General features: G+C 44.0%; 1 protein-coding gene across 1 annotated transcript in view; it reads right to left on the bottom strand.

Annotated features, from left to right (window-relative positions):
- Positions 1-27,165, bottom strand: part of PCSK5 (proprotein convertase subtilisin/kexin type 5) — a 420,656-nt gene extending 393,491 nt beyond the window's left edge. Inside the window, 1 exon segment of the mRNA XM_036021750.1 lies at positions 26,446-27,165. Within this exon segment, the coding sequence (XP_035877643.1) occupies positions 26,446-26,637 (192 nt within the window). The 5' untranslated portion in view covers positions 26,638-27,165.
- Between the last annotated feature and the right edge of the window lie 382 nt (positions 27,166-27,547).

Genomic DNA, 27,547 nt, shown 5'->3' with positions numbered 1-27,547 from the left:
ATAGTATGTTTGTATCATTTAAGAATGAACTGTAAATGGCACAAGGATTTGATCGTCTTCAATCCATTTTTGTCCAGAATGAATAATTATGTCCTTAATGTAAAATAATCCTTGTACTATATACCTCAGATAAGAACATTTACTCCTACTATTTATAGTCAGCTATTCCTTTAAAAAGTTTTTAAAAGCCATCTGTAAGTAATTCCTGGAGAAACTAAAAGAAATTATTGTTTAATATTTAAGCTATTCCACCTGCTTTTGTGAGAGACACGTCGCTCACACACAGAACAGAGTCCAAGAGAGGCAGGGAGAGAAGCGAATACAGCGCCTGCGTGCAGGTCTCTATTCTTTTCGTTTACTGATCATCTCAGCAGCTCGAAGCACTTCCACATACTTGGAAACAAACAGAAAACAGTGCTTATTTTGATAAGAGGAAACATTTGTAGAATTACCCCTGGAACAGTAATTTTTTGCCGTAGGTCCGATGCCTCCCAACCTTTGCCATCCATTAGAACTGGAGTGCGACCTAAACACCTCCTCACGTCAGGCCCCCAGGGCGAGCCCAGAGATTCTTACTCATGGGGACTGAGTTGGGCCAGGGCATCAGCACTTTCTTTTAAAAAGCTTTCCAGGTGATTCTAAGGTTCACCAAGGTGCAAACCCGGTTTCATTCCATCCTCTTATCCTGCAGAAATTGAACAATTTACCCTGAATTCTGCGATCTCCATTCAAATATTCCCATCAACTTAAGTTGAAATGAGAAAATCTCTAATTAGTTTGATTTTAGTATTAATGTAACTGCCACATTTTGTTCCTTTGTTCATTCTTTAAATTATTTCAAAAGGCTTCCTCCTCTCACAAAATTTAGAAAAATCAATTTAACACAACCGATTCAGAGTTTATTCTACCATAAACAGAGTCCATTTTGAGCACTCCAGCATTTTAAATTATCTGTTTTATTCTTTAAAAGGAAGATTCCAAATGGAAAAACTGTGAGCATTAAAAACATGTGAAAAGGACTTAGGTGTGCTCAGGACAGTTAATGGCCCTGTCACACCAGTTTTTAAAAAACTTACCTTTGCGGCTAGCTGTTTAGAGATGCTTTGTTGTCACAATCTGGGCTTTTGCCGAGGATTTTGAGGGTTAGCACCTGCAAGTAGTGACTGCAAAACGGGGCCCTGATGAGGGCATGAGCAAAGCACCTCCAGCCCTACGGCAGAGGGGGAATGGGGGCACCATGAAGCTCTGCATCGAGGCAGGTGTGAGGCAGGGTCCCATTTTTATAGGGTCCTGAGGCTCTGCCACTGTGGGCAGCAACTGGACATTTGTACCAATTAAAGATGTCACAGGTACTTATCTGTTAGAGTAGATAAAAAGCAAAATGGCAATAACCAGTGATGGTGAGTATGTGAGTTCATAATAAAACTAAACATTCGCTTACTATACGACCCAGCCCTAAATAGTTTCCCCAAGAAAAATAAAAATTTATGTTCACACAAAAAGTTGTACATGAATTATTTATAGTGGCTTTAGTCACATAATCACTCAAAACTGGAAACAACCCAACATCCTACAACTGATGAATGGATAAACAAACTGGTACATCTACTCGATAAAATGCTGCTCATCAATACAAACGAATAAATTACTGACTGATTAATCAGGGATGAATCTCAAATTCACTACAACAAGGGAAAGAAGCCAGGCTCAAAGAGGTTTCATGTTGTACTACCCCATTTACAAGACATTCAAGAAAAAGCAACCTAGGCCAGAAATCATTAGCAGCTGGGGATGCAGCAAGAGGCTGGCTACAAGGGAGCACTAGTGAATAATTCTGAGGGGGTGGAATTATTCTATACACTTATTATAGAGGTGGTCCTATGACTACATGCAGTTTCACAACTTATAGAACAATACAGTGAATTTTACTACATGCAACATTACTGTAGGTATGATTAATGAGGTTTAAGATACCTCAATAAATTTTATGCCCCCCCAAAATAAATTAGTCCATAAGGAAAAAACCAATCATCAAAGTGAGTGAACTGGAAAGGTGATACAAATGGAAAAGCCAACAATAATAAAGCTGTTTGGATTATAATATATTTCAAATTGGCTTTATTCAACTGAAGCACTTCCCTAAAGCCATAGCAACCACCTCAAAATTGGGAGTTACATAGTGAACACAGCTACCCTGAGAATCATTGCAATATGTAAAGCCCTCCTTTTATCCAAAAAGTGAAATATTTCCACATTTCTTAGGAAAGCACTACTTTCACAAACATGACTACCATCATAAGGACAAAGTACAACTGGTTATGCTAAGTAACAGAGTCCTTTGAAACCACTGTAACCTCTGAAAGTATGGCTGGTGATTTTGAAACAAAGGTAAGAAAGGCTCTGGGTTTCCTAAGTGCTGCTAACCATCCACCTAATATAGATGCTCTGAAAGTAAGTGAAAATCTTTAATTCAGTGATTCTCCAAGTGTGGTCCTAGAACTAGAACCATTAGACCAGCAGTACCTGTAAGCTGAGCAGAAATGCACACGCACGTGCCCCGCCCCACCCTGAATCGGAGTCTAGCCCCTGCCGTGTCGCCAACGCCCAGTGAGGGAGGTGAGGAGGGAGTTGAGGAAGCAGCGGCTGGGAATGGCTGAGGGGGCAACTCGCGGAACAGGACGCAGGCACACTTGTCTGCCTTGACCTGTGCAGTCAAGGTAAAGTACAAACCCACCCCTCCCTATCCCACACAACAACACAACACAAAACCAGTTTTAATTCTAGGTGTTACCCTTTTTATAATACTGTAAGGCCAATCTATCTATGTTCAAAATAAAACTAGATTTCAAGTAGAATTTTATCCAGACTGAATTCTAGGAGAAAATGTAAACCACTGAGCACATTCACAGCACTAAGACAGGGGCGTTTATGTATGATACGTCAGTTCACTTCATGTCCAAGGGGGTAAACTTCAGACCCAGAATCTCACAGGTGATATACATACTAATAATTGTGACTCTGAAAAATTAAAAGCTGTTTCCCACTAAACATTAGGTCCTGCCGTATTCTAATTTATGTGGACTACATCTCCTCAGCCTCTGCTTCCTAGGTAGAAGGATCAATATGATTTGTGAGTTTTCAATAAACATCTCAAGCAGTAAAGATCAGAACATGTTTTTCTTCCTCTTTTCAAGTAAAATGTTTTGATATCTCAAGAGATGTCTAGTAGAAAAATGTTATTCTTATCTATCTGAATGGCAATTCATCAAAGCACAGGGAAAATAAATAATGTAGTCCCCAAAGTCATAGTTATATCAGCAGATAGGCTCAAATTATAAAACAGAGCTTTATCTGCATTAAATCCTCAATGGCTTCTCTTACAGCCCTGCTTTACCGACACCATCCATCCATGGTCTCCAAAGAGTGTAAATTCATACTGCTGCACAAATGCACTACCAGCTCCTTCAGCCACCTGGGAACAGACGTGTAATCCGGTGCTCCTTCCCAGGTGGCCTCCATTTCTTCAGGAGATGCATGTTCACTGGGAACAACATTTGAACATTTGCTCAAGCAAAATACAACCTACGTAGAGCTGCTGCCCCTTCCAAAACAAGTAAAAATGATGCATGGATTATGTGCGTGTTTTAGCACCATTTGTGACTGTCCACTTTAAGAATTTTACAGCCTCCTACACAGAATAAACAATAACTCATCAGGCCACAGGTTTTTGTCTTGTTTCATTCTATGTGACAGCAAAATTAATTGTTCACATAACATGCTCTTTCCATCCTTAAAATGTTTTTCCATACATTGTTTTATATCAGTAATTAAGATAATTTCATACCCCTGAAATTATGAAACTAATCAATTACTTCTTGTTACTTTTGTATAATAAATCAAAAATGTCTTCATTGGTCCACAAGGAGTACCACACCTGGCTTCTGTTTACCTTTCTGACATCACCCCTGGTGTCTTCCCCTCACTCACTGCGCTCCAACCCCACTAGCCTCCTTTCCAGTTTCTGGACCTCTGTCCCTGCTTTCCCATCTGCCTGGAATTCCCTTTTCTCAGTCTCCCATTGCCTAATTCATTCTAGTTTTTTAGATCTTCATTCAAACATTACTTTGTCAGAAAAAGCATTCTCTGACCTCCCTGCTCAATGACCTTCCCCAGTTACTCGCTATCTGGTCAAGCCGTTCAGCTCCTTACTAACTTAAACTCTGGCTATGTTGCTTGCGCCCAGCAGTGCCTGGCATGTAACAGTAGCCCACCAAATAGAATGAATGAGCAAATAAATGAACAAATACTGTGAAGTAAGAATTACTATCCTGCTTTTCCAAATAATAAAACAGTTCCAGCCAAATTCAACAACTTAGCCAACTTTACACTATGAGCAAGTGATAGAAACGAGATTTTTCTAGCACCACACTCAGCGCTACTTTTCACTACTCTATACCAAGCCTAAATAAGCTAAAGAACATCATAATTTGTGCTTGGGTCATATTTTCAGTGTTTATTAAAGTTTCAACTCCAATCTGATTAGCTTTAGGATTAATATCTTTGTATCAATATCTTTATCTCAATACCTGAGTGTAACTAAAGTGACAAGCTTTTAATTCTTCTCTTAATATAAAAAAGTCTATTGACCTTTATCTCAGCAACTTGCATAGTCTTAAATATACGTCAAATAAATCCAAAAAGAGTTTAAATAACCATTATGCCCACCAAGTAAGTGTTTGTAACCATAAAATAGAAAGTCAGAAGTGATGTTTAAGAAAACATTCTTGACACAGCAGACTGAGTTTAAGCACCTCTCTTCTATCATTCCTAAGTACTCACCGTTGACATAAAATATAAACCCAACATAGTGTTTTACCAAAAGAATCATTGCAACGTTTACAGATTTTTGCATTAACTGAAGTCAGAGCCTTATCTGGACAGATACCTCATATCTGAATAAACGAAGAAAAAGTAAGTGAATTTAATACATTTTAAGCTTCTCTGGGAGGCTTCCACAGGACTGCAAATTAATGCAGGAATTATTTTAATGTTCCAAACACTGGATATGGCTGATTGCTACACTGGTACTCCTCAAATAGATGAAGGCAATTTAGTGAAAGAACAGAGCTTTGCAAGTTTTCCTCCCTCCTAGTTCAAACATGCCAACATTCTGTAGCCAAATTGTGAAATAAGTTTAAAAGCCCAATAAACTAAGGAGATAAAGACCCGAGGTGGGGAACTGTTTGGGAAGCCATGGCATTTACTCCCATCTCCAATGCATCACGTTAATTTGAATTCTCAGAGTTTCTGCACTAAGTAAATACACTGATATGTTTCTATTCTGTTAGTTACTGTACAAACCTTTCACAGGCCTATGAATGGAACTTACATGCTCAGTGTGATGAATACAACAACTAAGCCTTCCTCTCATAGCTGAGCAACTAGATTGGCCAAGGAAAGCAGAGTTTAGCTTACAGTCATAGGTAAAGGCACCCCCTTGATACATGGCCATAATTCTACCTGCAGACGTAATTACTGTGGTCACCTGCCCCTATATGAGCCTCTGACTTTCCATAGGAAAGAGTTTTCCAGTCCCCAGGGACCTACCAAGATGTTCATGCTCCCACCATTAGATCCACCATTCACTTTATTACTAAGCAGCTACCATGGTAGAACTGACCTTTTGCTGTATCAAAACCTAGCATTTCTTATCAAGGTACTTTTTAAGGGGTATAAAAGTCAGACTTTCACAGAACAAGGCAAAAACAGATTACCTCCAAAATCAAGTTATTTATTCATACGCCCCATACCTATACATACAAAGTCCCTTGACCCAACTTTCCCCACAAACTGCACTGTCTCCTAAAGGCACACAGGCCCTGATAAATACAAAAATTATGAGCAAGAAGTAGTGAAGAAATATACACACATCTTATGAATGATCAAGATGACTAGAAAAACCTCCTTTACATCACTGATAAAGTAACTCTCAGGAGTCTCTTTTATAATAAGAGCTTGAAGGCACTAGAACTCAGGTTTGCCAAGTACCAGGGTGGTACTTTATCCACACCTCCACGTTCTGGGCCTCAGTTTCTTCATCTTTATAATGAGGGGACTAGGTGACACCCTCGCTGCAAACTCTGAAACCCAATGTGCCTAACTACCTGAGGGCCATTTACAGTTTAGGAGACATTATTAGGCACTTCAAAAGTCATGGACTATTTGTTGGAAATGGTATTTCTTCCAAGACAAATAAATTACCATTAATTAAAACATACCCATGCCCCCACCCCACCTCCCCCACACACACTCTCTTTGTAACAATAAAGAAAAACCAAATCCAGCGTGATGATGGGGGGGGGGGGGCAAAAGGCAGCGTCTCAAAGGAAAGCTGCATCCAGCAAGATGGCCACAGCAGTAAGTTTTATGGAACTTCGTCCTATTCTCCCATCACAAAGCCCTTTATGATAACACTCAAGTAAACTCATCTGATTGAGTTAATAATTAGTTTATATCTGCTACAAGTAAATTATACATTAACTTGTCATTCCTGGAACATGATGATACAAGTGCATCTGACACAATTACAGATAACATTTTGCACTGCCGTTCATTTTTCTTTACTTCCTGCACTGATTAGAGAACAAAAGTCATTAAAGAACAAACAGGACCTTCAGAGAAGACCTATACACACATAGGTTGGATTCAAAGCAAGAAACACGGTCCTAAGGAACCACACAGGGTTTCAGAAGGACCTCTCAAGGTGGACACAGAACCCAGGCCATTTCTGTATTTTGCAGTGACTGGTGTTCTCTAAAATAAAGAAATGCCAAACACACATAGCATAGCTATTTAAATGTCTACACGTAATACCAAAATATAACTATGCTATTTACCAGATAGTTTCAGAATGCACCATGCTTACTATACAAGTAGTGAAGTGTAGTAATAAGACACTGTATAAAAGGTTTTAAATAGACACTACATTTCCATCCAGCCAGGGCATAAAACTGTATCTATAAGCTCATCAGAGGATATTTTGCCATTTTGGAATCTGGAGCCAAATGATCTTCTGGCCTGTATTCCTGGTGTCCCATCCTGTGGGCCATATCCTGGAGTTCCCTTTAAAGATTTGTTGTGTGGACAGGGCCTTCAGTATCAGTTATACAAAAAGCACAAATAGGTGACATGAAACATCAGCGCAGCCCAAGACGCTCAAATATTTGTAGCTACATAAAGAATACCCCTACCCCAAATGCAAATAGACTATAATAAGCAAAATCTGACTGCTGAGGCTGAAATCATCAAAACGCAAATAAGGCTGAAAAGAAGGTACTGATTCCCATGCTTTGATGGTAATGAAAAGGGAGCAGGCTGACAGCAGAGTGAAGGGAAGTGGATTCCTCAGGGGAAGAGAAGCTCTGAGTCTGGGGGAACAGCCAGCCAGCAGATCAGGCGCTGAGGAAGAACCAGCACAGTGGCCTCTCTCAACCCTGGCTGCTTACTGAAGACGGCTGACACCCAGACTCCACTCAGCGCCAATCACCCTGCATCGCTCAAGGTATCCTTAAAGGGTCCCAGGTAACAGGAATGTGTAGCCAGGACTGGAAGCCCTTGAGTCAAGGCAGCCAAGGACCAGGGAAAGAAAAGGCCAATAAGAACAGCTCCAGCAATCAGGATCTAGGTGACAGCAAGGAGACAGAGCTGGTTTGTTCTGTAATGGATCTGGTATGGGAGTAGAGTAGGGACATCCAAAGGTAGGTCTCTTTCTCATTCACCAATGGAGCAAAGGAAATAGCTCTGTGGAGGAAAGAACATTCAGATGACTGAGGTTTCGGCACGCTAAATTCAGACAACGTTCCTTTCCACATTAGACTGCATGATATCTCCAACCCCTCACACTATGTGTGTGTATTTAAACATTCTAAACAATCACCTTCACTTTCACATAGTAGAGAACAGGTAACATATCTATGCAAAACTGTCTAAAAGGCCTTTCTGTTCCCTTAGAGAAAACCCCAAGTTTTAAGTGCACGACCTGCAAAGACCTATAGTGTTGGTCCTCTAAGTCTGGTCCCAAGACCAGCAGCATCAGTATTGCCTGAGACCTTGTGAGAACTGCAGAACCTCTGGTCCCATTCCAGCCCCACTACATCAGAATCTTACATTTTAACAAGATCCCCAAGTGACTCAAATGCACACTAAAACTTAACAATGACCAACCTACAGGACCAACTCACCCCTCCAACCCACCCACATTACCTCTCTGGCCCATTTGCTAACCGACTTGCTCACTTAGCATCACTGATCTTTTTATCCCTTTAACACAGCAGGCCCTCTTCTGTCCAGGGCCTTTGTACTGACTGTTCTCTCTACTAGAATGCACTTGTTCCAGATTTCTGCATGCCTCATTTCTTTACCTCAACTTCTTCAGGTCTTTACTCATGTAAACTTCCCTAGTCAACCAGTTTACAAGTGAAACAACATGTTTTGCCAGACATTCCCTCTTCTCTGCACTTTTTCTCCCTTTTCTCTACTTTCTATACATAGCACTTACCACCAACTGACATACTTTTGTTTTCTATTAAATTGTTTATTAATAGTCTCACTGCAGTAGACTGCAAAATATGGCCACAAATTCTTTGCATCTGCTAATGGGTGAGAGACATGTCTCAACCTCGTGAAGCTGGGCTGTCATATGACTTGTTTTGACTTATGGAATGTTGGTAAATAGGACATAAGCAGAAAATGGAGGATTGAAAACTGAGGATTCCTCTCTTTCTCTGGCTGCTGGCATACCTTCCTGTCACTATGGGAAGAAGCCCCAGCTAGCCTGCTGGACGATGACCAGTTACCCTCATAATCCAAGCAAGCAGTGAGCACCAACCACCAGCAGCATGAGTGAAGCCGCCCCAGACCAACCAGGCCCTGGCTGACCCATCAGTCGGCTGAAGAACCTGCAAGTTAACCTGCAGTCTCATAGCAATACAATTATTGCTTCGGGGGAAAGAAGAAGAGTGTAAAAGCAAGATAAATGGTGATGGAATGAGACTCGACTTGGGGTGATAAACACACAACACAATATACAGATGATGTATTATAAAACTGTATACCTAGAACCTACATAATTTCATTAACCAATGTCAATAAATTCAACAAAAAACAATAATTATTATTATTTTGTTAAGCCACTGAGCTCTGGGTGACTGTCTGTGGAGCACACTGGCACACTCCTCTTGTGAGCATGTAAGTTCCCGGAAGGCAGGAATTTTGCACCCTACTGCATCTCCAGGGCTTGGTAGAGCACTCAGCATAGTGCAGACATTCTAAAAACTTCTCTGTTTTATGAGATGCTTTTTCTGAATGCTGAACATTCAGAAAAAACCTTCAGAAAAATCATCTTCTGGATGTTGAAGGACAGAAGGATGGCAAAAGGAACCCCCACGAGGGAAAGAAATAAAGGCCAGAGATGCCCTCTGCAGCCCAGAGACAAGAAGGTGGCAGAAGCACTTTCTGGGTTCATGATAAACCTTTGTCTTTCAGAGTTAGGGTGAATTGAAGAAGATTTTTGACTATTTTGGTAACAGAATATTTTAGCAAGAAGAAAAAATCCACATGTTCACGTGCAGCATTTCAAATTTATTCAAAATAGGTCTAGTTTCATGGCGCTTTGCTCGTCTAAGACAACCATGTGACCTTTAGAATATTTTTCACATTATGCAGCACTTACTCTTCTCATTTTGAGTTATTCCAATTTTTAACAGCTCGCAAATCGGCGAACCAAATCACTGCATGTTGCTTCAATTCTGTCCTGCCAAAGAAGAAACATCTGCTGCTTTGGATTCATTTCAACAGTTGGAAATTCCGGCCATAGCATTTTGAATCTCAGATGTTCCCTGCTGTGTCCACATCACATAAATCACAAGTGCACAGATACCCACATGTTGTGAAGCCAGTTCTCTAACAACGAAGGTACAACATCCAGTTACGGGGTGGCAGGTTTAAGTGGGTTCTGCGGCAGTGGGTGTCGTCATCCTGAAAGCACAGCGTGGCCTCAGAGAAGACACAAGCCAGTGCCACTAGCAAGCAGAAAGCAAGTCGTCTATTAAACAATGACTCAAGGTACAGGGTTAACATGTTATTTTCCTGTGATGGGGAAAAAATAAAAGACGAACTGCAATACACTAAGTTTCTGTCTTCTTGGGACACAGAATGAGCCTCAATTCTCGAAAGGCTTACCAGGCATGAGCAGGTGTATCTGAACTCAGGGAACAAGTCTTATCTGCAGAGCTGGTGAGGCGAAAGAGAAGCAACTCAGTGCAATTAAGCTCTGGGATCCTCAGGGTTTGGTTGTCAGTTTGTTTTTTGTTTCTGTTTTTGTTTTTAGGAAATGTAAATCTTTAAGCTACAGAACCGCCTATGCACATTTGCAAATACCTATTATCTGGCTTTTGATATTTTGAAATACACGTAATTATCACTCGCATAATGAACAAAAGTATACAAGAGATCACTGAGTTCTTCCTGTTAAGTTGCAGGGTTCTCATTCAGACTATCACAGAAACCTTTTCCCCTCTCCCATCACATCTCTCTGTTTATGATGTGTGCGAGGCTAAGGAGAAAGAATACTACACTATTGTATTTGTCGATACAGGCAAGGTTCCAGAGTGGGAACAAATGAACCCAAGAATCTCAGGGACTTAGACAACAAAGGCTTGTTTCTAGTTCATGTCACAGGTCCACTGCACCCGGACGGACGGTGAGCGCTGCTTACCATACCCTGCTGGGACCCAGGCTAACGGAGCATCCACCACCTGGAGCTCTGCAAATCACAGCAAGTCGTCCACTGATGGTTACAGAAGGGACATGTGTCACTTCTGCTCACATTTCACAGGCCACCAGAAAACTTACTGGGCCACCCTTAACACCCAAAACAAATCCTATCACATGGCTAGGTGGAGAACCAGAATTATTCAGTGAATAGTACTAATGGCTGCTTTGGTCTCCATTTACACCCTGCCTATCTTTATGCACTGTCATTTATCCATTGAAGAACATTTTTCTGAGGGCTTTTTAACTGCAGGGCACTCTTCTAGGTTTCACCATAGGTGAAACAACCATGAACCAGACAGAACTCCTTACTTTAAGGAGGTTACTATCCAGCAGAGGAGATAAAATATAGAGAGAATACAAATTGAAAATGACAAATGCCAACAAAAAGAAGCACACAAAGTTCCATGAGAGTCTAAACAAAGGAGGTTCTAGCCACAGGCAGTTTCATTTAAGAAAATGACACCTGAGAAGGGCTCTGCAGAATGAGTGAGAGCTGGACAGGAGGCTGTCTGGGCAGTGAGGACTATGTGGGTGTGGTCACGAAAGCAGGGCATGGCAGTCCGTGTGCAGAGCATGGTAAAATGTTTAGGTTCAGTGATGTTTGGAATAGAGAAGGTGGAAGGTGAGATAGTGGGAGAGGAAGGGGAGTGATGGGGAAGAAGGAAGAAAAAGAAGAGAAAGAAGGAGCCTTTTAGAACAAAGTGGGTTCTAAGAAAATTAATGTCTTATGTGATAAGCTTTCATGGGGAAGGCAATGGGGAATGAGTCGGCCTAGTGCAATAGTCCCCAAAGAGAAGTAACAAAGGGCTTGGCTACTGTAGACCCATCATAATTGAGAGGAGTGAATAGTTCTCTCTGGCCATGTGTATGCATCATGAGAACTCTCAGCTTTCCCATCTCCCCTTCATCTGACCCAGAAACTATAACTCACCTTTCCCTCTATCTGCCCGAGGCTGAAGGGCTGGTCATTTGAGACTTAGATCTGATAAAAAGTGAACAGGTCAGATGGGGAGCCCCATCTCTGCTGAGAGACTAGCTTCTGGCCACATCACCCAATCAAGAGAGCATTCCTTTTTTATAATTAAGGGGACAGTTGTTCTATTTTCCCTGTGTTTATTTCCTATCTCCAAAGATATTTTAGAAGCTGCCCCTTACAGACTAAGCTGCAAGGTTTAATTTATGTCCGTGTGTCCTGGGAGCCTGCAATCCTTCCTCGAAGGCAGCTTTAACTTGGGTGTTTGGCTCTCCAAAATCTGAGTAGGCACTGCCAGGAGGAGCCTCTGACCATCACAAGATTCTACTGCTGACATTACAGAACATGTTAGAACCTTTCATATGTACCAAATCTGCTTATGTTTCTGCTCCCACTAATTCCACACAAACGGTAAAATTTGACTGTGAACTGAAACTGCTTTTTACTGACCAGTTCCTTCACTGGGGGACTCTCTAAGCTGTTCTTCTCACTGCTCCCACAGACACAAGACTTTGCCTGACACCCCCAGGGAGAAGATCACAGCCATAGGCTCTTTGGGATTCCCTAAGCATCCCTGTCTCTAGGACAATCTGGAACTTGGCACTCAGGGTGGACAATGTCACACTGTCTACCCTGACTCTGACCCTGAGAACTCTCGTGGAAGTCAAAGCCAGGAGACTGACCCTGCTGATCATGCCAAGGTCTGAAACACTTAAAGATAAGGGCTATTTCCTAGGAAGCCCTGGACTTTAGAATCCACACGCAAATGATTTGCCATTCCTAGATTATACTGCTTTTCATCACACACACCTTAATAGAATATACTAGGAACTGTTCGCCTTCCTTATTGACTGGGCAGAATATTTGGTAATTCTTTTCCAATGTTCAGGTTTATTTTTCATTTTGTATACACCAAATGCTGTAAAATACTTTAGGATTCAACCAATATTTAATTATTAATTATCCAGAACAAGATGTCATCTACGTGCTACAAAATAGTTAAGTCCCACAAAAGAGGGAAACATTTTTACTAAATTCCCTAGACAATGTGGGCTAACTATACCTGTATTTTACCTACACCCACACTTCCAGAACAAGGGAAAGAGATGACATTGAGATAGGTCTTCAAGAAGAGATAGAACTGCCAGAAGAGCAAGGGGTCAGGTGAATATTCCAGGTGGAAAGACTGGCACAGGAACAGGAAAGCACTGAGCACAATACCAATGGGAAGTCCAGTCTGGCTTTGACATGGACAGCCGGGGAGACGATGGAAAAAGTACTTCAGGACGAGTCGTCAGATGCCTTTAAAACTCAGAGAAGGAATCTGTTTAAAAGCCAAAGGCAGACAGGGGCTACCGATGGCTTCTCAAAGGGAGAGGGCACCCACAAAATGGAACTCTACGATGGTCGTCTCCAACTTGAAGCTCAACCACTTCTTTCATGTTAACTAGATTCCACATTATACCAGCGTTTTCTGTTCCTCTGGGGCCCCGGTACTGGCTGTCTGCTCTGCCTGGGCCCACCCTGCCCCACCCCCAGGTGGTGGGCTCCCTTGTAACATGTGGGGCTATGCTCAGTCCTCCTCAGTGAGCCTCCCTGACCAGCCTACCTAAAGGAGTTCTCCCACCCTCAGTCACTGTTTCATTGTTTAACATTTTATTTATTTAGTTTTAGAGAGAAGAGAAGGGAGGGAGAAAGAGAAGGAGAGAAACATGGGTGTGTGAGAGACACATCCATTGGTAGCCTTGTGTATGCTCCCAACTGGGGACCCAGGCTTGTGCCCTGACCAGGAATCCAACGGCAACCTTTTGCTTTGCAGGAGGATGCCCAGCCTGCTGAGCCACACCACTCAGGGCCCTCAGTCACTTTTTATTCAACTAATGTATTTTGCTTTCCAACAACACTGAAAATTTGCAATGATTTCATTCATTCTATTACCAGTTTATAACTTGACTCCTCGCATGATAACATAAGCTCTATATGAGCACATAGATTATTAAAGACAAAAGTTACAGTATTGTACCTATTTAGAAAGGCTGTTAAACAATAGGAACTCCATAATCATTTCTAATAGCTTTATTGAGATATAATTCACATATCATACCTTTCACCTATTTAAAGTATACTACTCAAATGCTTTTTTTTTAAGTCTCACCCAAGGACATTTCCATTAATTTTAGAGAGAGAGGAAGGAAGAGAGAGCATGAGAAAGAGAAACATCAGTTGGTGCCTCCAGTATGTGCCCCAACCAGGAATCAAACCCACAAACCAGGCACATGCCCTGACCAGGAACCAAACTGGCCACCTTTCAGTGTATGACACAACACTCCAACCAAGTGAGCCATGTGGCCAGGGCTCAAATGTTCTTAGCATAGTCACAGAGTTGTACAAAAATCACCACAATCAATTTTTGGATATTTTCATCACCCCAAAAGGAAAGTGCATGCTCATTAGCAGTGACTTCCAATTCCTTCAACTCTTTCAGCCCCAGGTGACCACTAATCTATTATTTCCTGCCTCTACAGATTTGCCCATTCTGGACATTGCGTACAAACAGACTCATACTATATATGGCCTTTTGTGACTGGCTCCTTTCACTTAGCACAGTGTTTTCAAAGTCCGTCCACACTGTAGCACGTGTCAGTTCATTCACCTTTACTGCTCAATAATATTCTATTCTATGGATATTCTATATTTTGTTCATTCATCCATCACTTGCTAGACATTTGAATTGTTTCCACTTTTTGGCTCTTACAAATAATGCTGCCATGAACTTCCGTCTGCAAGTTTTAGTGCAAACAAATGTTTTCCTTTCTCTCGGGTATACACATAGGAGCAGGACTGCTGGACTACATGGTGATCCTGTTTAACCAGACTGTTTTCCAGAGTGGCTGTACCACTTTACGGTCCCAGCAGCAGGGCAGGTGGGTCCCAGTTTCACTGTGCCCTTGCCAATACTGCCATTGTCTGTCGTTTTGATTATAGCAAGTCCAGTGAGTGTGAACCAGAATCTCATTGCGGTCCTGATTTGCATTTCCCTGGTGACTAATGATGCTGAGCACCTTTTCATGTGTTTATCTGCCATCTGTATACCCTCCTTACAGAAATGTTTACTTAGATCCTTTGTGCCCATCTTTAATTGGGCTGTCGTTTTATTATTGACTTTAGGGGTTCTTGATATATCCACGATACAAGTCTCTCAGCCCAGACAAGATTTTAAAATATTTTCTCCCATTCCATGGGTTGTCTTTTCACTTTCTTGATGGTGTCCTTCAATAATTATTTTCTGAATGAAACAAGAATAAGACTAGTCCTGTAAGACAGAGAAAACCTGTGACCAGCTCCTAAGTATGTGGCAAATTAGTGACTGGGTGGGACCTAGAAGGGAGTTTGAAGCACCTCTTTTCAGCTTTAGGATTTTTTAAAACTGCTTAGCATTATCCAACTGGCCCAGAAGCAATGACATCACCCAATGACGAGTCAAAGAATGCAGCATTTGGTAAACTGGCTCACAGGCACTAACCAAATTGAAAGCTGCCCCAGAGTTACAAAAGAGAGGGGGCAATGTGGAGAGAGGGAGAGAAAGGTTTTGCTGGAAGCTAGGCTGTAATAAATTGTAAGTGGCCTACAATTTAGTTTTCTCTTGAAAAACTCTGAAATTGATGAATGAGGTCCTCCACACACGCAGAAAAAAAAAAAACATATGAGTTAAATTCAACTAGAATAGGTCCAGGATAAGGAAGCAGTAAACTTCTAAATTTACAGTTATCGATATCTGCTTATAAGATCAAAGGCCCTGGGACTGCCCCCCTCCCTGCGCTGCACTCACACGAGAGCACTGCCCCCCTTTATTTTGGTTGAGAAACTTCAATGAGTGCAAACAAGGTATGAGCCCTGGGAACAGCGATACGGAGAGAACTGGTCTATTTTTACAGCTGGAAGAGCTTCGCTGAGCAGAAAAATACCAGACCTTGAGTACTTATTACAAAAATATCGGATCTTAAGTGCTTAGTACAAATATATATATATGGTGTGTGTGTGTGTGTGCTTTTAATAAAAGTTAACTGGTTTCAGTGCTGGCATGGTATCCACAACATAATTATCCCAAGACACAGATAACCTCTTAGATAATGACAGAAGATTAAACTAGAAACTGAATGCTTCCTTTGTGATACTAACCCTAAATTAACAATCAGATTGACATATAAATGCAAACAAAATTAATCTCTTATTCAGAGCAATCTAAAATATTAGAGAGAAATCTATAAGTACTTTTAAAACATATTTTAAAATATATCTCTATTCCTATAAGGCAGTAAAGATTAGACAAATAACCTAAAAGACATGTTCAGAATTTGTTCATTTTACTATATAAAATAATGTGTATAAAGGGCAGAATACATGACCTGAATGAATTATAGGTTTAAGTATTATAATGGAAAGTAGCCTACAGGACAACTTACGGTGGAGGTAAACATAAAATGTGACATGGCATATACCATTTTAAATCATCCTTAAATATTATTTCTGGTTTCACATTCTCTGTTTATATTCTTCTCTATATTCAGTGCCCAGTGCAATCTTCAGTTCTCAAATCAAATATGGGAAGGCCCATTTGGGAGTTAAAAGCAATCACCCATGTGTCTGCCTTTATCCCTTAAGTTGATACAGGCCCTGCAGTGCAAATAACAGCACACAGATGTGTAAAGCAGAGATAATACCTGCATTTATCCAAGAAGAATTGAAGTATGGAGCAAACTTCATATTTATCTGCTGAGCATGTATGCCCGCACAAATTACCTGGAATCTGCGTTGTATCCAAATGGAAAACCCTTTCATTCTCCCAGCCTTACAGTGTGTTTACTCCATCTAACCTGCTGGCCTTCACTTGTTCTCCACCTAGTCTGTCCTCCAGCACATCCTCACTTTGGCCCTTACCTTATCATCATATAGAATGGCTCTAACCTGGAGGGGTGGGGTAGAGAGAGAGAGAGAAGGAAGGAAGGAAGGAAGGAAGGAAGGAAGGAAGGAAGGAAGGAAGGAAGGGAGGGAGGGAGGGAGGGAGGGAGGGAGGGAGGGAGGAAGGAAGGAACAGATCTCTGGGATGGCTCCCACCTTTCCATGTCTACTGCTCTTACCAAACTGGCCTTCCATTTTATTTTGAACTCACAGCCCTTACACTCGCCTTACTCCCTTGGTCCACCACTCCTGTTTTGACCCCATCACCCTCCTTAAAGCCTGACACTGTGGTCAAGCACTTCAAGGTGGTACCCCCTGTACTCAAGGACCATTCTTCCCCGCCACTCCTATCCCCAGCTTTCCCGGCTTTTTCTGCCTTCTCTCTCACCCTGGCAAATTCTAACTCCTTGTTTTATCCTCTGTAATCTCAAATTACTGAGCAGGAGGAACAAAAGCACAAAATAATACAGATTTTTTTTCACTCATTTATTTAACCACTACTTACTCAGCAATAACTAAGTATAAGCAGCAAATAACCTCATTCTATTTGGCAGTTCTTGGGCACTGACCATTGATTCTTATTAGAATTCCCTAAAAGGTTCCAAAACACTGAACACCCAGACATCAATTTCACCCAGGTCCCTGCTGTCTCTGCAGGTGGCTTTTCCCTCTGCAGTGACAGATGAGATCCAGGTCAGTCCACACACACGCTCTTCTCTTCCCTCCCCAACTTGAACTCCTCTGAATCTCTACATCATTCCTCTTAGTCTCAAGACATCAATCTCTCTCTCCTTTCCAAACTCATTCCTCTCTACAGGAGCCTTTTAAGCTTCCTATCCCAAGTGCCCACTGTGCTTCTCCTACACCACCCACTGTGCTACATGCTGGGGATACAAACAGGAACAGGGCACCACCCTGCACTTAAGAGCTCACCAAGTAATAGAAGGAGAGACATGTGGTCACACACATAAATGTGCATACAGGGAGAGTGACCAAACACATCTTCCAAGTTCAACATGTTTGAAAGTCAAAGGGGATGCAACAAATACTTAATGGAGGTGAACTGATTTACCGCAGGCATAAATCTGGTCTGTCTGGGATAAAATGTGATATATGGCCACACTAATTATAACACAGAATGGTGCTCTCAATTATGCAGCCATTAAAATTTGTCTAACACTGGAAAAAGGCTCACAATATAATGTTAAGTGAAAACAGTATATAAAAACTGATTATCACTTGGTTAAAAAAAAACAAGATATAATAATGGACACTTATTGAGTATATAGTATGTGCCAGGTACTATTTTATTTTATTGTATTTTTAATTAAAGATTTTCTTTATGGGAGGGAGAGAAACATCAATGTGTGGTTGCCTTTTGCGTGCCCCCTACTGGGGACTTGGCCTACCACCCAGGCATGTGCCCTGACTGGGAATTGAACAGGTGACCCTTTGGTTCGCAGGCTGGCACTCAATCCACTGAGCCACACCAGCCAGGGCTGCCAGGTACTATTTTAACTACTTTGAACTTATCCTCACAACAATTCCATCAGGGAAATACGATTCAATCTTTTTTAACACGTGAAGAAACTGAGACACAGGGGGCTTACAACACTTGCCTAGGGTCCCCAACTAGGAATTAGCAGTATTAAGAAGAGTCAAACCCACTGGCTCCAGACCAGCGATCTTAACTACCCCAGTATACTCGTGAGAAAGAGATGAAGGAAGAAAACATGGGTAGGTGGGCAGATGTACAATGAAAACTTTCGTACTTGCTTCCTGTACTTTCCTTCAGCCCCAACTCCGGCTCTCTATTCAATCATGCTTTGGCACTCGGATCTCTGCTGACCTCCTCTTCACCAAATCTTTCAGCCATGTTTCAGTTCTCATCTCTGGATTCTACAGCACTTCTCGCTACTGCACACCCTCTAAAGGGCCTTCCGCTCTTCCTGCCGCTGTCTGACTCTATCTTCAGGGCCTCTCTGTTCCCCTCATCTGCTCCCTTCATCCCCTGCCCTCTAGGTGTGGACGTTTTAGGCCCCATTCCCAGCCCTCCTCTCCCTTCCTGCTCCATCTCTTAGCAATCCTACACACTTCCACGGCTTCAATGACCCAGAGGATGAGTATGCCAGTCTTTATGTCTTTCCTGTCCTAAATTCTCTCCTGTCTAATGGACATTTCCATCTGCGTGGCCTTCCATCTCAACCACATTAGGGCTGACCTGATGCTCCCACAGACTGTTCTAATTCTTCAAATGAGTCCATCATTCTCCTGGTCCCAGGGCTGCATAAACTCTGCAGTCATTCACCTGCCCCTCCACCTTCCACTTCCATTTAGTGACCAAGCCAGATTGAATCCATCCCTGCAAGAGCTTCCAAATCTATTTCATCTCCATTTTCACAGCTTCTCTGCCCATTACCAATAATCCACTGACACAATAGCCTCTCCACCTCCTCTAGCTCATTATGCACACTGCTACCAGTGGACTCCCCCCAGGCCTGACTGAACAGACTTTACTGCCTGTAACCCCATTAGTATTTGTCTTGCTGAACAATAGTTATGGGGGAAAATGTTCTGGCTCCTTGAGAGCAGAGAATGTCTTATATACTATACAAGGTGGGCTCCCAGGTTTGGTGAATCAATAGGTTGTTGCCTCCTTCTCAGGGACCTTTCATATAATTCTTTAGCTTATATAATTATTTTGTAACTCCCTACTCTAGGCATTTAAGGCCTTGTATAATCTGATCTGTAGTGGGTTTTATTCTTGTCCTGCATCTGCTTTCCCTTACTCTAGTCTCGGCATGCCCTTTTTCTTTGGGGGAAAGGTCCTACCCCAGTTGGCAGGCTGCCCATCAAAGGTCAACATCTCCCCCACTTTAAGGATAGACATGTGACCCAAGCTAACTTACCTACATACTGCCACACCCATGGGCAAAGTGACTGGCCCAGGAGTAGAGATATGACCCAATCAAGACAATATGGAATCTTTTTCAGGGGTTAATTTCAATGCTGGTGAGAGAGGTTCTAAGAATCATACGAGCTTTACTGCTGGGGGAAAGGCTCTGTCCGAGAAGGAAGCTGGGACAGGGAAACAGAGAAGTACCTGACAGCAGCACTACCTCTGGCTTCCACTGGACAGGTGAACGTCACTTTTCTGAAACCCTTGTATCTAGATGTGTTTCAGAATTCAGGATTCTTCAGGTGAGAAAAGTGCAATGGGGCACATACTAGAGTGTATTCCACGTGCTTCCATCTGGCTCAAGGACAACATCCCCATAATCAAACTCATGAATATTTCTGCAGAAAAAAATAATAATGCTGCCCTCATTAATGCTGGTCAGGAGAGGTCTGCCACAAAGAAAGTACAGATCGGGTAAGGTGTGGCTGCAGAAAGGTTCAGCTTCAGTTTTCAGAAATGCACATAAAGGCACATGGATCTGTTTAAACCAACAGATCCCGTTTCCTCGTCTGCTTGTCTCTCAGTTTGGTGTAAGCAGTACGAGCTGGGCTTACAACAGTTGCACCTAAAGGGGCCCCATCTGTACTCCTCATGGGCCAGTCTATCTTTTAGTTTCAGTTCCCACGACTCTCCTATGCCTACTCACATTTGAGTCAAACCTAAAAGGCTGTGCTTTGATTCCTTAAATTAAAAATCTTGCAGTGACCATATTGTAAATCTCTTTAGAAACCTAAGCAGTCCAGCCAGACGATGGGGAACCTTAGCTGGTTGGTTTTCTACCCAGTTGTCCCAGCCCTAAACCTTCTCCGGGGCTCAGACTATCCTCTCACGGGGGAGAATCTGGAGTGACACCAACTGTTCCCCTTGAGGCACCCCCTGGTTCCCCAGGGGCAGTCACGGAATCCGGAAAACTACAAGTTGTTGCAAGAACCGCAGCATACCCTAACTTTCTTCTGCGCAGCCTTGGCCTCTCCTTGGGTCCTTTCTTGATCAGATGATGTTTCCTAAGTCGGATTTTATTTATATGTTCATGTTCATAATGAGGACACTTGTTCTCACAGCAATCCTGTGAGGTATACGGAGCAGGACTTAAGGCCTCCTGTTTGAACAATGAGGCACCGAGAGTCAGGCTGATTAATAAAAGGCAAACCCTGAAGTTTCACTCAAACCTTCTGACTGCTAGTCTTGTTTTCTTTCTGGTCTTATTTTCCTCCTACAATTAGCCCAAGCTGTGGAGTTTATGGGCATAGATTGTTCCTTCCTGGTGTCCTCAGATGTAGAGATACAATCTGTTGAAACTAGCGAGAAAGTTGCATGAATGATTTCACTCTGAAGTATGTGCAAATTTAACTTTGATAAAAATAATAATTAGCAGATATACATCTATATGTGCACACACATATATTCATATCTTGCATGCATATCTAGCATGCATGAATGTCCACAAGCATTCATTTTTACCATCCTGGAAGCCAAGGTCAGCTTCTTCGTCAATGAATCCAACCTGAATTGGCCAAGTGATGAAGTCTCAAGGCAGAGCAAGGCCTGGAGAATCTTCGGCTTTGGGTAAACCCAGACACTACTTCACATAACTTGAACCGACAACACAAATACCCCTCCCTGCCCAGGGGATGTTTCTGGGTCAGGACTCCCTCCCTTAACCAAAGAGTCAGACATCCCTGGACATTTTCCCAGCACACTACCCTGCTTCTCTGGCTGACCTTTAAGGTTAGGACCTCTGGATATAAGCTCATGAAAGATAGCAATAAGGCAAATGCAGCTGCCTTGGGGCTCACAAAAATGCAGTGTTCATTTCAAACAGACCCCCAAAATCCCAATGGCCACATACAAGCCATTCCTAGTCTATGAGGTTAATGCAATAGATCTGCCATCATTAGGCCAAGCGCTCTGAACTGCTTTTTCTCATGAAAGGTCCCCCTGCTCTCGAGAACTATGCATGTGAGGATGGCCAGCGGAGGTTGGGGCTGGGGTTCTTGGGTGTGAAGAGCCCCGTGCAAGGCCAGATGTATGACACAGGGATCAACCTAGGGCTCCCACATCAACTTACTTTTCTGGTTACAAAATGCCTACAGATTCCACTTGGGGAGGATAGCCCACTCCTGCACAACCTGTCAGACTAGTCACGTCCCCTATTTCCAGTGCCAACCACATACACCCAGAACTCACTCTCCCCTGTTTATGGGCCTCTCAACCATCCCACATCACCCACAGGTCAAAATTAACCGGCAGAGTGGGAGACTTCAGGATCTTCCTGCTAAAGTATTTCTTCCCACTGATTTGGAAAATGCTGCTTCTAACTTTCCTCATAGAAACTACATTGAGAATTCAACAAAATATAAATTCACACATAATCTAACATAGTGTACCAAGGTAGGATGCTTTATAAAATAATCAGTCTTTCAATAGTTTCTTCGCTTTCTTCCATCTCCAACAAGTTTGTCCTATAATATTTAACAGGCTGCAATGAGGACCCGCCAGAGAGGACGGCACTGCCATAGGAAACCTGCTGGAAGTATTTAGAATCCAACAGAAAACTAGTTTAAGTCGTCAGTTGAAATCGAAAACCATTTTCCCTGTCCACAAAGCTCTGGTTTAGCTTTTAACTCAGCCACCACCAAAAATTTATTCTCCTGATCTTCACATTTTGCAACTCCCATTTTTTAAAAACGTCCCTCTTTCTCCCTATCTAAATAAAGTTTGAGTCCCGCTTATTTCAGATTCAGAGTCAACACAACTTTCACTGCACAACCAACTATGTGCTGAGCAATGCATAGTTAACTCACTCTGTTATCCAGAGATTTACCATTTTACAGATGAAGGAACAGGAGCTCCATTAAGTTCAATGACTTCACTGCTTTCAACGACCTTGCAAGTGGCATCAATGGAGTTTCCAAGTCTATGCTTTCAGTGGGAACTCCAGGTGAAATATTTCCCCACTATTGCTTGAATCTGGCTTGATCCTTCTAGAATCTTGCTTAAGATAAGTTACACAGTTGGTGGAGGGGCTTCTGCTGCTGGCAACCTCAGCATGGAATCAAGGAGTATAAGCAATTGGCAGAAGGATAAATACAGCTACCGCAACATTGCAAGCAACCTTCACAGGGGACTTTCTTCCTTGGGTTCAAATCACCAGAAATTAATCCCTCCTAGATTGCAGATTTAGTTCAAAGGTTCACAATTAACATTATGCCAGGTATAATTCCTTCATGTCATTTCTATTCTCTACTCACTACATTGTTAGTTGAAAGGGTCAGAGCACACGATTAGTGAGGGAGGACTAAGCCCTCTTTTCCATGCCGGGGCAAGCCAGCAGGCTGGCACACCTACCCTCAGCTGGCCCAGCAGGTGCTGCCCATACTAGACAGATACTGAGGGGGCTAGGAGTCAAGGCTTAAAGGGGAAGGAAGACAGGGCATACTACAGCTGCCACTAATACTAAGCAAAATACGATATATGCTGACAGGACAACTACTACTAATAATTACAGTGTCATTTCAGAATGCCAATGCATAACCAGTGACAAAACATAAACATGTGAAAACCTAGCCAAACATAATGCATCTCTATAACCAAAGGGGGGAAAAGCCCCTCCTTATTGTTCCTTCCAGGAAGTCAAGCACATTCTGTTTGCCCGTCTGCCTGCTCGCTTGCCCGTGTGTCACTCTGCACATCCTATCTTTCATGCACACAAGAGGCACGCCCATTCTGTTCTGTAGAAATCTCCAGCCCAGGCACTTTATCTCTGGTGGCTTGTAAATGCTAAGATGCTACACAAAACATTATTCTGAAATTCTGATACTCAAAAACTACACCCATACTGTGGTGAAAATCCACTGCCTTATTCACCTTTTTAAAATATTACATCGAAGATATCAAAAATACTACCAGGGCTTCAGAAACAACAACAGGTCTCAGTTCCAATTTGTGACACATGAGGGGGAACCCCAAGCCCAAATGGGAAAAAACAGGACAACATTCCAGGGGCGTTTGCAAATTAGTTACTGCCCTCAACTGAACCACAGCTGGTTTATTGATGGAAAGAAAGAATAACAAAAGGAGGTCTAAAGTGTTAAAAGGTCAGAGCAGTTAAGAATGGATAAGAAATACGTTTGGCCCTTACAGTGCAATGATATTGCAGGTGTGAACTCAATTTACCACCCCAAAGACTTAGCATAGGGTTACTCTCCTTTGATCTGCAAAGGAAATGCTTTCCTTTACACTGTAAGAATAGCTGATCTTTTTACACTGCTTATGGCTTCAGTTCAAGGGGTCCTTAGTAACTTCTGTAAGCTCTAAATTTCCTCATTGGCCTTGTAAAAAAAAAAAAACCCACCATAAATAGTGGTGGGCGCTCTTTGCATGTAAATTTTCTTAGTATTACTTTTTAAATGAAAAGCCATGGTAGAAGACTTTATAAAAAGTCAGGCAAGGCTGCAGGACACTGCAATATTGCTTGTTCAAAAGCACGTTCGGTGACAAAAGCTCCTCTCTCACTTTGCCATGTTCTACAATATCTAAGTCTATGTAATGAATTCATTCAGATATAGGTCTCTGGGTCCTTGCAAGTCATGAAGCTTCTTAAGATTCAAGAAGTCCAGGTCTGTTTGAATTAAAGACTAGATATTTGCATCCAGGCTACTGAGCCACTAGGTGAGAATTCAGGGAAACAGGGATTTTGCTTTCTTCCACCCCCCGCCCCATAGGATGGAGGGAGTCTCCAAAAGGCAGGAGTCATGTAGGATTAGGCCTGGACCAGAGAGAGCTAGGTCTGAATCATAGCTGGATGACCCTGTGCATGTCAGCTTCTCCAGTCTTGCTTCCTGTTTGCTGTATGTGAAGTAATATTCACCAAAACAAGTCATTTTTAGATTATGAAAGCAGTGTATGTTCGAGAACTTATCCTTCTCAATATGCCTGGTATATGGGAGATGCTCAACATTGGCTAAACCCAAGAGACGCATCTCTGGAAAGATCAGCATGACTACTTTCAATGTTAACCTTCCCAGTTACACCTGAGTCACACGCAGCATGAGATTCTAAGCTCACGTAAAAAATACTTGGAACAGGCTCAGTGTTTTCTACCAGCAGGATCCTAACAAGCCATTTGAAATGAACTCTTCTAAAGATGACAGGCACTCACGCAACAAAGTCTGGCTGGCTTCCCAGGTGTGAGTCTGGGCTGAGGGTGAGGTAGATGGTACAGACTGTCCCTTGCCCTGCTCTGGAACATCATCTTCCTTCTGGACCAGCAAAGTGTAAGACTTCCTGCTCCTGCTCTTCCAAACCCCCAGCACTCCCTAGTTCTTCCTAAATGCTGCTACAGCAGCTCTGCCACCTCGCTCCTCTCTAGCTGTGGAGTCCCTAGGCTGCATGGCTCGCAGTCCAGGACGTGGAGCTCAATGACATCAGAAATCGCCTGTGCTGTCTTGCTTCGGCAGCCAGCCTCAGCTAGCCCTTCCCCTCGCTTCACCCAGGCAGGGCATGCAGGGCATGCAGGGCATGTGCGTACCCAGCAGTCCCAGAAGCGCATCTGCTGAGAGGGTGCCCCCACCACCCTCACCTCCCACCCCCAGCCGAGTCTCCACAGGACCTGGGTAGGGCATCTTCCTCCGGCTGGTCCCGGGGAAGTGAGTGGGGGTGTGAGTATTTGGGGACAGGGGCACTTTCTGGGACCGCTTACACAGCCTTCTCCACCCCATTTCTTGTAGGAAAGAGAGAAAGCCAAGATCATTTAGCCCGGAGGTACCTCCTAATCTGTTGCGCTAACAATCATCCTCATAACACCATTGAATTCTCTGTCCCCCAGCGAGGCAGCTCTACAGAAAGCCCTCGAGAGGTACCCCACAAACATATCTGTGACTCTCTGCCCGCCCAACTCTCGCCCCGCGCCACCTCGGGGTTCCGCACATCCCTCTGGGAGAAGAGTCGCCGTTTTCCCAGAGCAGACCCAGTCAGCGGGTCTGGGACGTTTTCCACCTCCCGTCTCCCGGAGCCCACACGCAGATCCCACGAGAGAGGCCAAGAAGCCGGGAGGGCTCCACCAAAACCTGCGCTCACGCCGGGTCCGGCCCCCTTTCCCTCCCTCCCTCCGCCTCTCTCCTTCCTTCCAGTTCCAGTCCCGGAGCCTCCAGCGCCTCCTGCGCCTCCAGCGCCCAGCATCTCTCCTGCCCCAAAAGAGGAAACTTCTTTCTAGGCTAAATTCAGGTCAGAACAGGAAAGGCTTTCCCTCGTCTGCCTCCCTCTAACTCCAGCTCTCAGAAACCAGAAGGGGCCGGCACCACGGCCGTACTTACCTCCTATCTACCCCCCCCACCCCCGCAAAAAAAAAAAAAAAAAAAAAAAAGCTCAGGCTATTAGTGCTCCCCGACTTTCCATGTCAAAAGGTCCAGCTGGGTCTGAAACCACCACAGAAGAATGCATTCATGATTTTTCCAGAGACCCTACCTGTCCCTCATAGCTTGCAAGAAACAAGTAAACAAAACGCAAACCCCAGCAACTTTGGGGGAGTGAGTGTGTATATGTGTGTAAGAGAAACAGAGGGGAGAAAGAGCATCGCTCAAGAGTTAGGGCAACAGCTGCAAGAGCACATCTGAAAAAGAGGGAAGGAGGGCTGACGAGAAGGGGACAAGAAGCGTGATGTCGAAGGGAACCCCGTTCCCAGGGCAGCTTCTGGGCCGAGGGCGGGCCACTCTGTCGTTACCTGTCCTATGTTGATGAAGCCGTACTTGCTGGCGATGCGGTTGGCCTCTGGGAAGCCGCCGGTGATTTTGACTGCCCAGTGGTTGGTGTAGACGCGCGTCCGGCAGACGGGGAGCAGGCAGCACCCAAGCAGTGCCAGCACGCACAGCAGGTCCAGCCGTCCTGGGCAGCAGCAGCGGCTCCCCCAGCCCATGGCCCCGGTGCTCCGCTGCCTCCCTCGTTCTCTCGCTCTGCGCACTGAGCGGCGCGCGCACAACTAACTTCTCCGGCCTGTGCCTCCCCGACGCGCAGCCCCCAGCCGCCGCGGCTCGCAGCTCTAGGAGATCGGCAGTAGGTGGTGAGTCCCAGCTAGGAGCAGAGCAAGTGAGCCTCAAGCCGGCTCCTAGACCATCCCTTGGGCTGCAGGGACCTGCTCCCAGCCCTCTGGCTCACAGGGCGAACAGCCGGGGGCTCTTCTGCTCGAGCGCAGAAGGCGGCTGAGCGGGCGGGCGCCCTCCTGCAGTTGGATCTTGCCGAGCTCGGCTCCGGACTCTTCCACTGGTCCTCACTCCTCCCAGGGCCCCGTGCGCAGCGGAGGCGGCGGCGGTGCAGGCAGCGGCCGGGTGCCCCCTCTGCTGGCCCGGGCTCCGAGCGCTTGCTAGCTTGCTCCCCGCGCTTCCTCCAGCTCCAAACAGCGCGCGGGGAGAGTGAGCGGCAATGGCAGCAGCGCCCGCTCTGCATAAATGACTCCCCCCCCCCTTAACACCCCTCCTTTCCCACATACTCTGCCCCCTCCTCCTCTCCCTCCTCCCTCTGCCCGCCCGACAGCGGCCCCAGCCAGACGCCAACCAGGTCCTAGCGCCGCTGGGTTCTCTCAGCTATAACCTCCAGGGTCCCCCGGCAGTAAAAGCGAGAGTTTCCAAAGGTCTGGGAAGATAGCTCCCGCGTGAGCATCTTGGTTTTACTCCCTTCTTTCTCCTCCCTCCTAAATTTGTATTAATTTACCACCACTTCCCGAAAGACTAAAGAGATTTACACGCTGGTCCAAGTCAGGTGCCCCGAGGGTTCATTCATCCTCGCTCAGAATCTTAAGCAACTAGTATTTAAGGAGGGCACTTGCTTCT

This window comes from Phyllostomus discolor, chromosome 3 (assembly GCF_004126475.2).
Source record: "Phyllostomus discolor isolate MPI-MPIP mPhyDis1 chromosome 3, mPhyDis1.pri.v3, whole genome shotgun sequence".
Taxonomy (NCBI): domain Eukaryota; kingdom Metazoa; phylum Chordata; class Mammalia; order Chiroptera; family Phyllostomidae; genus Phyllostomus; species Phyllostomus discolor.
Note: the sequence above shows the minus strand (reverse complement) of the source record. Positions and strands in the feature narration are given on the sequence as shown.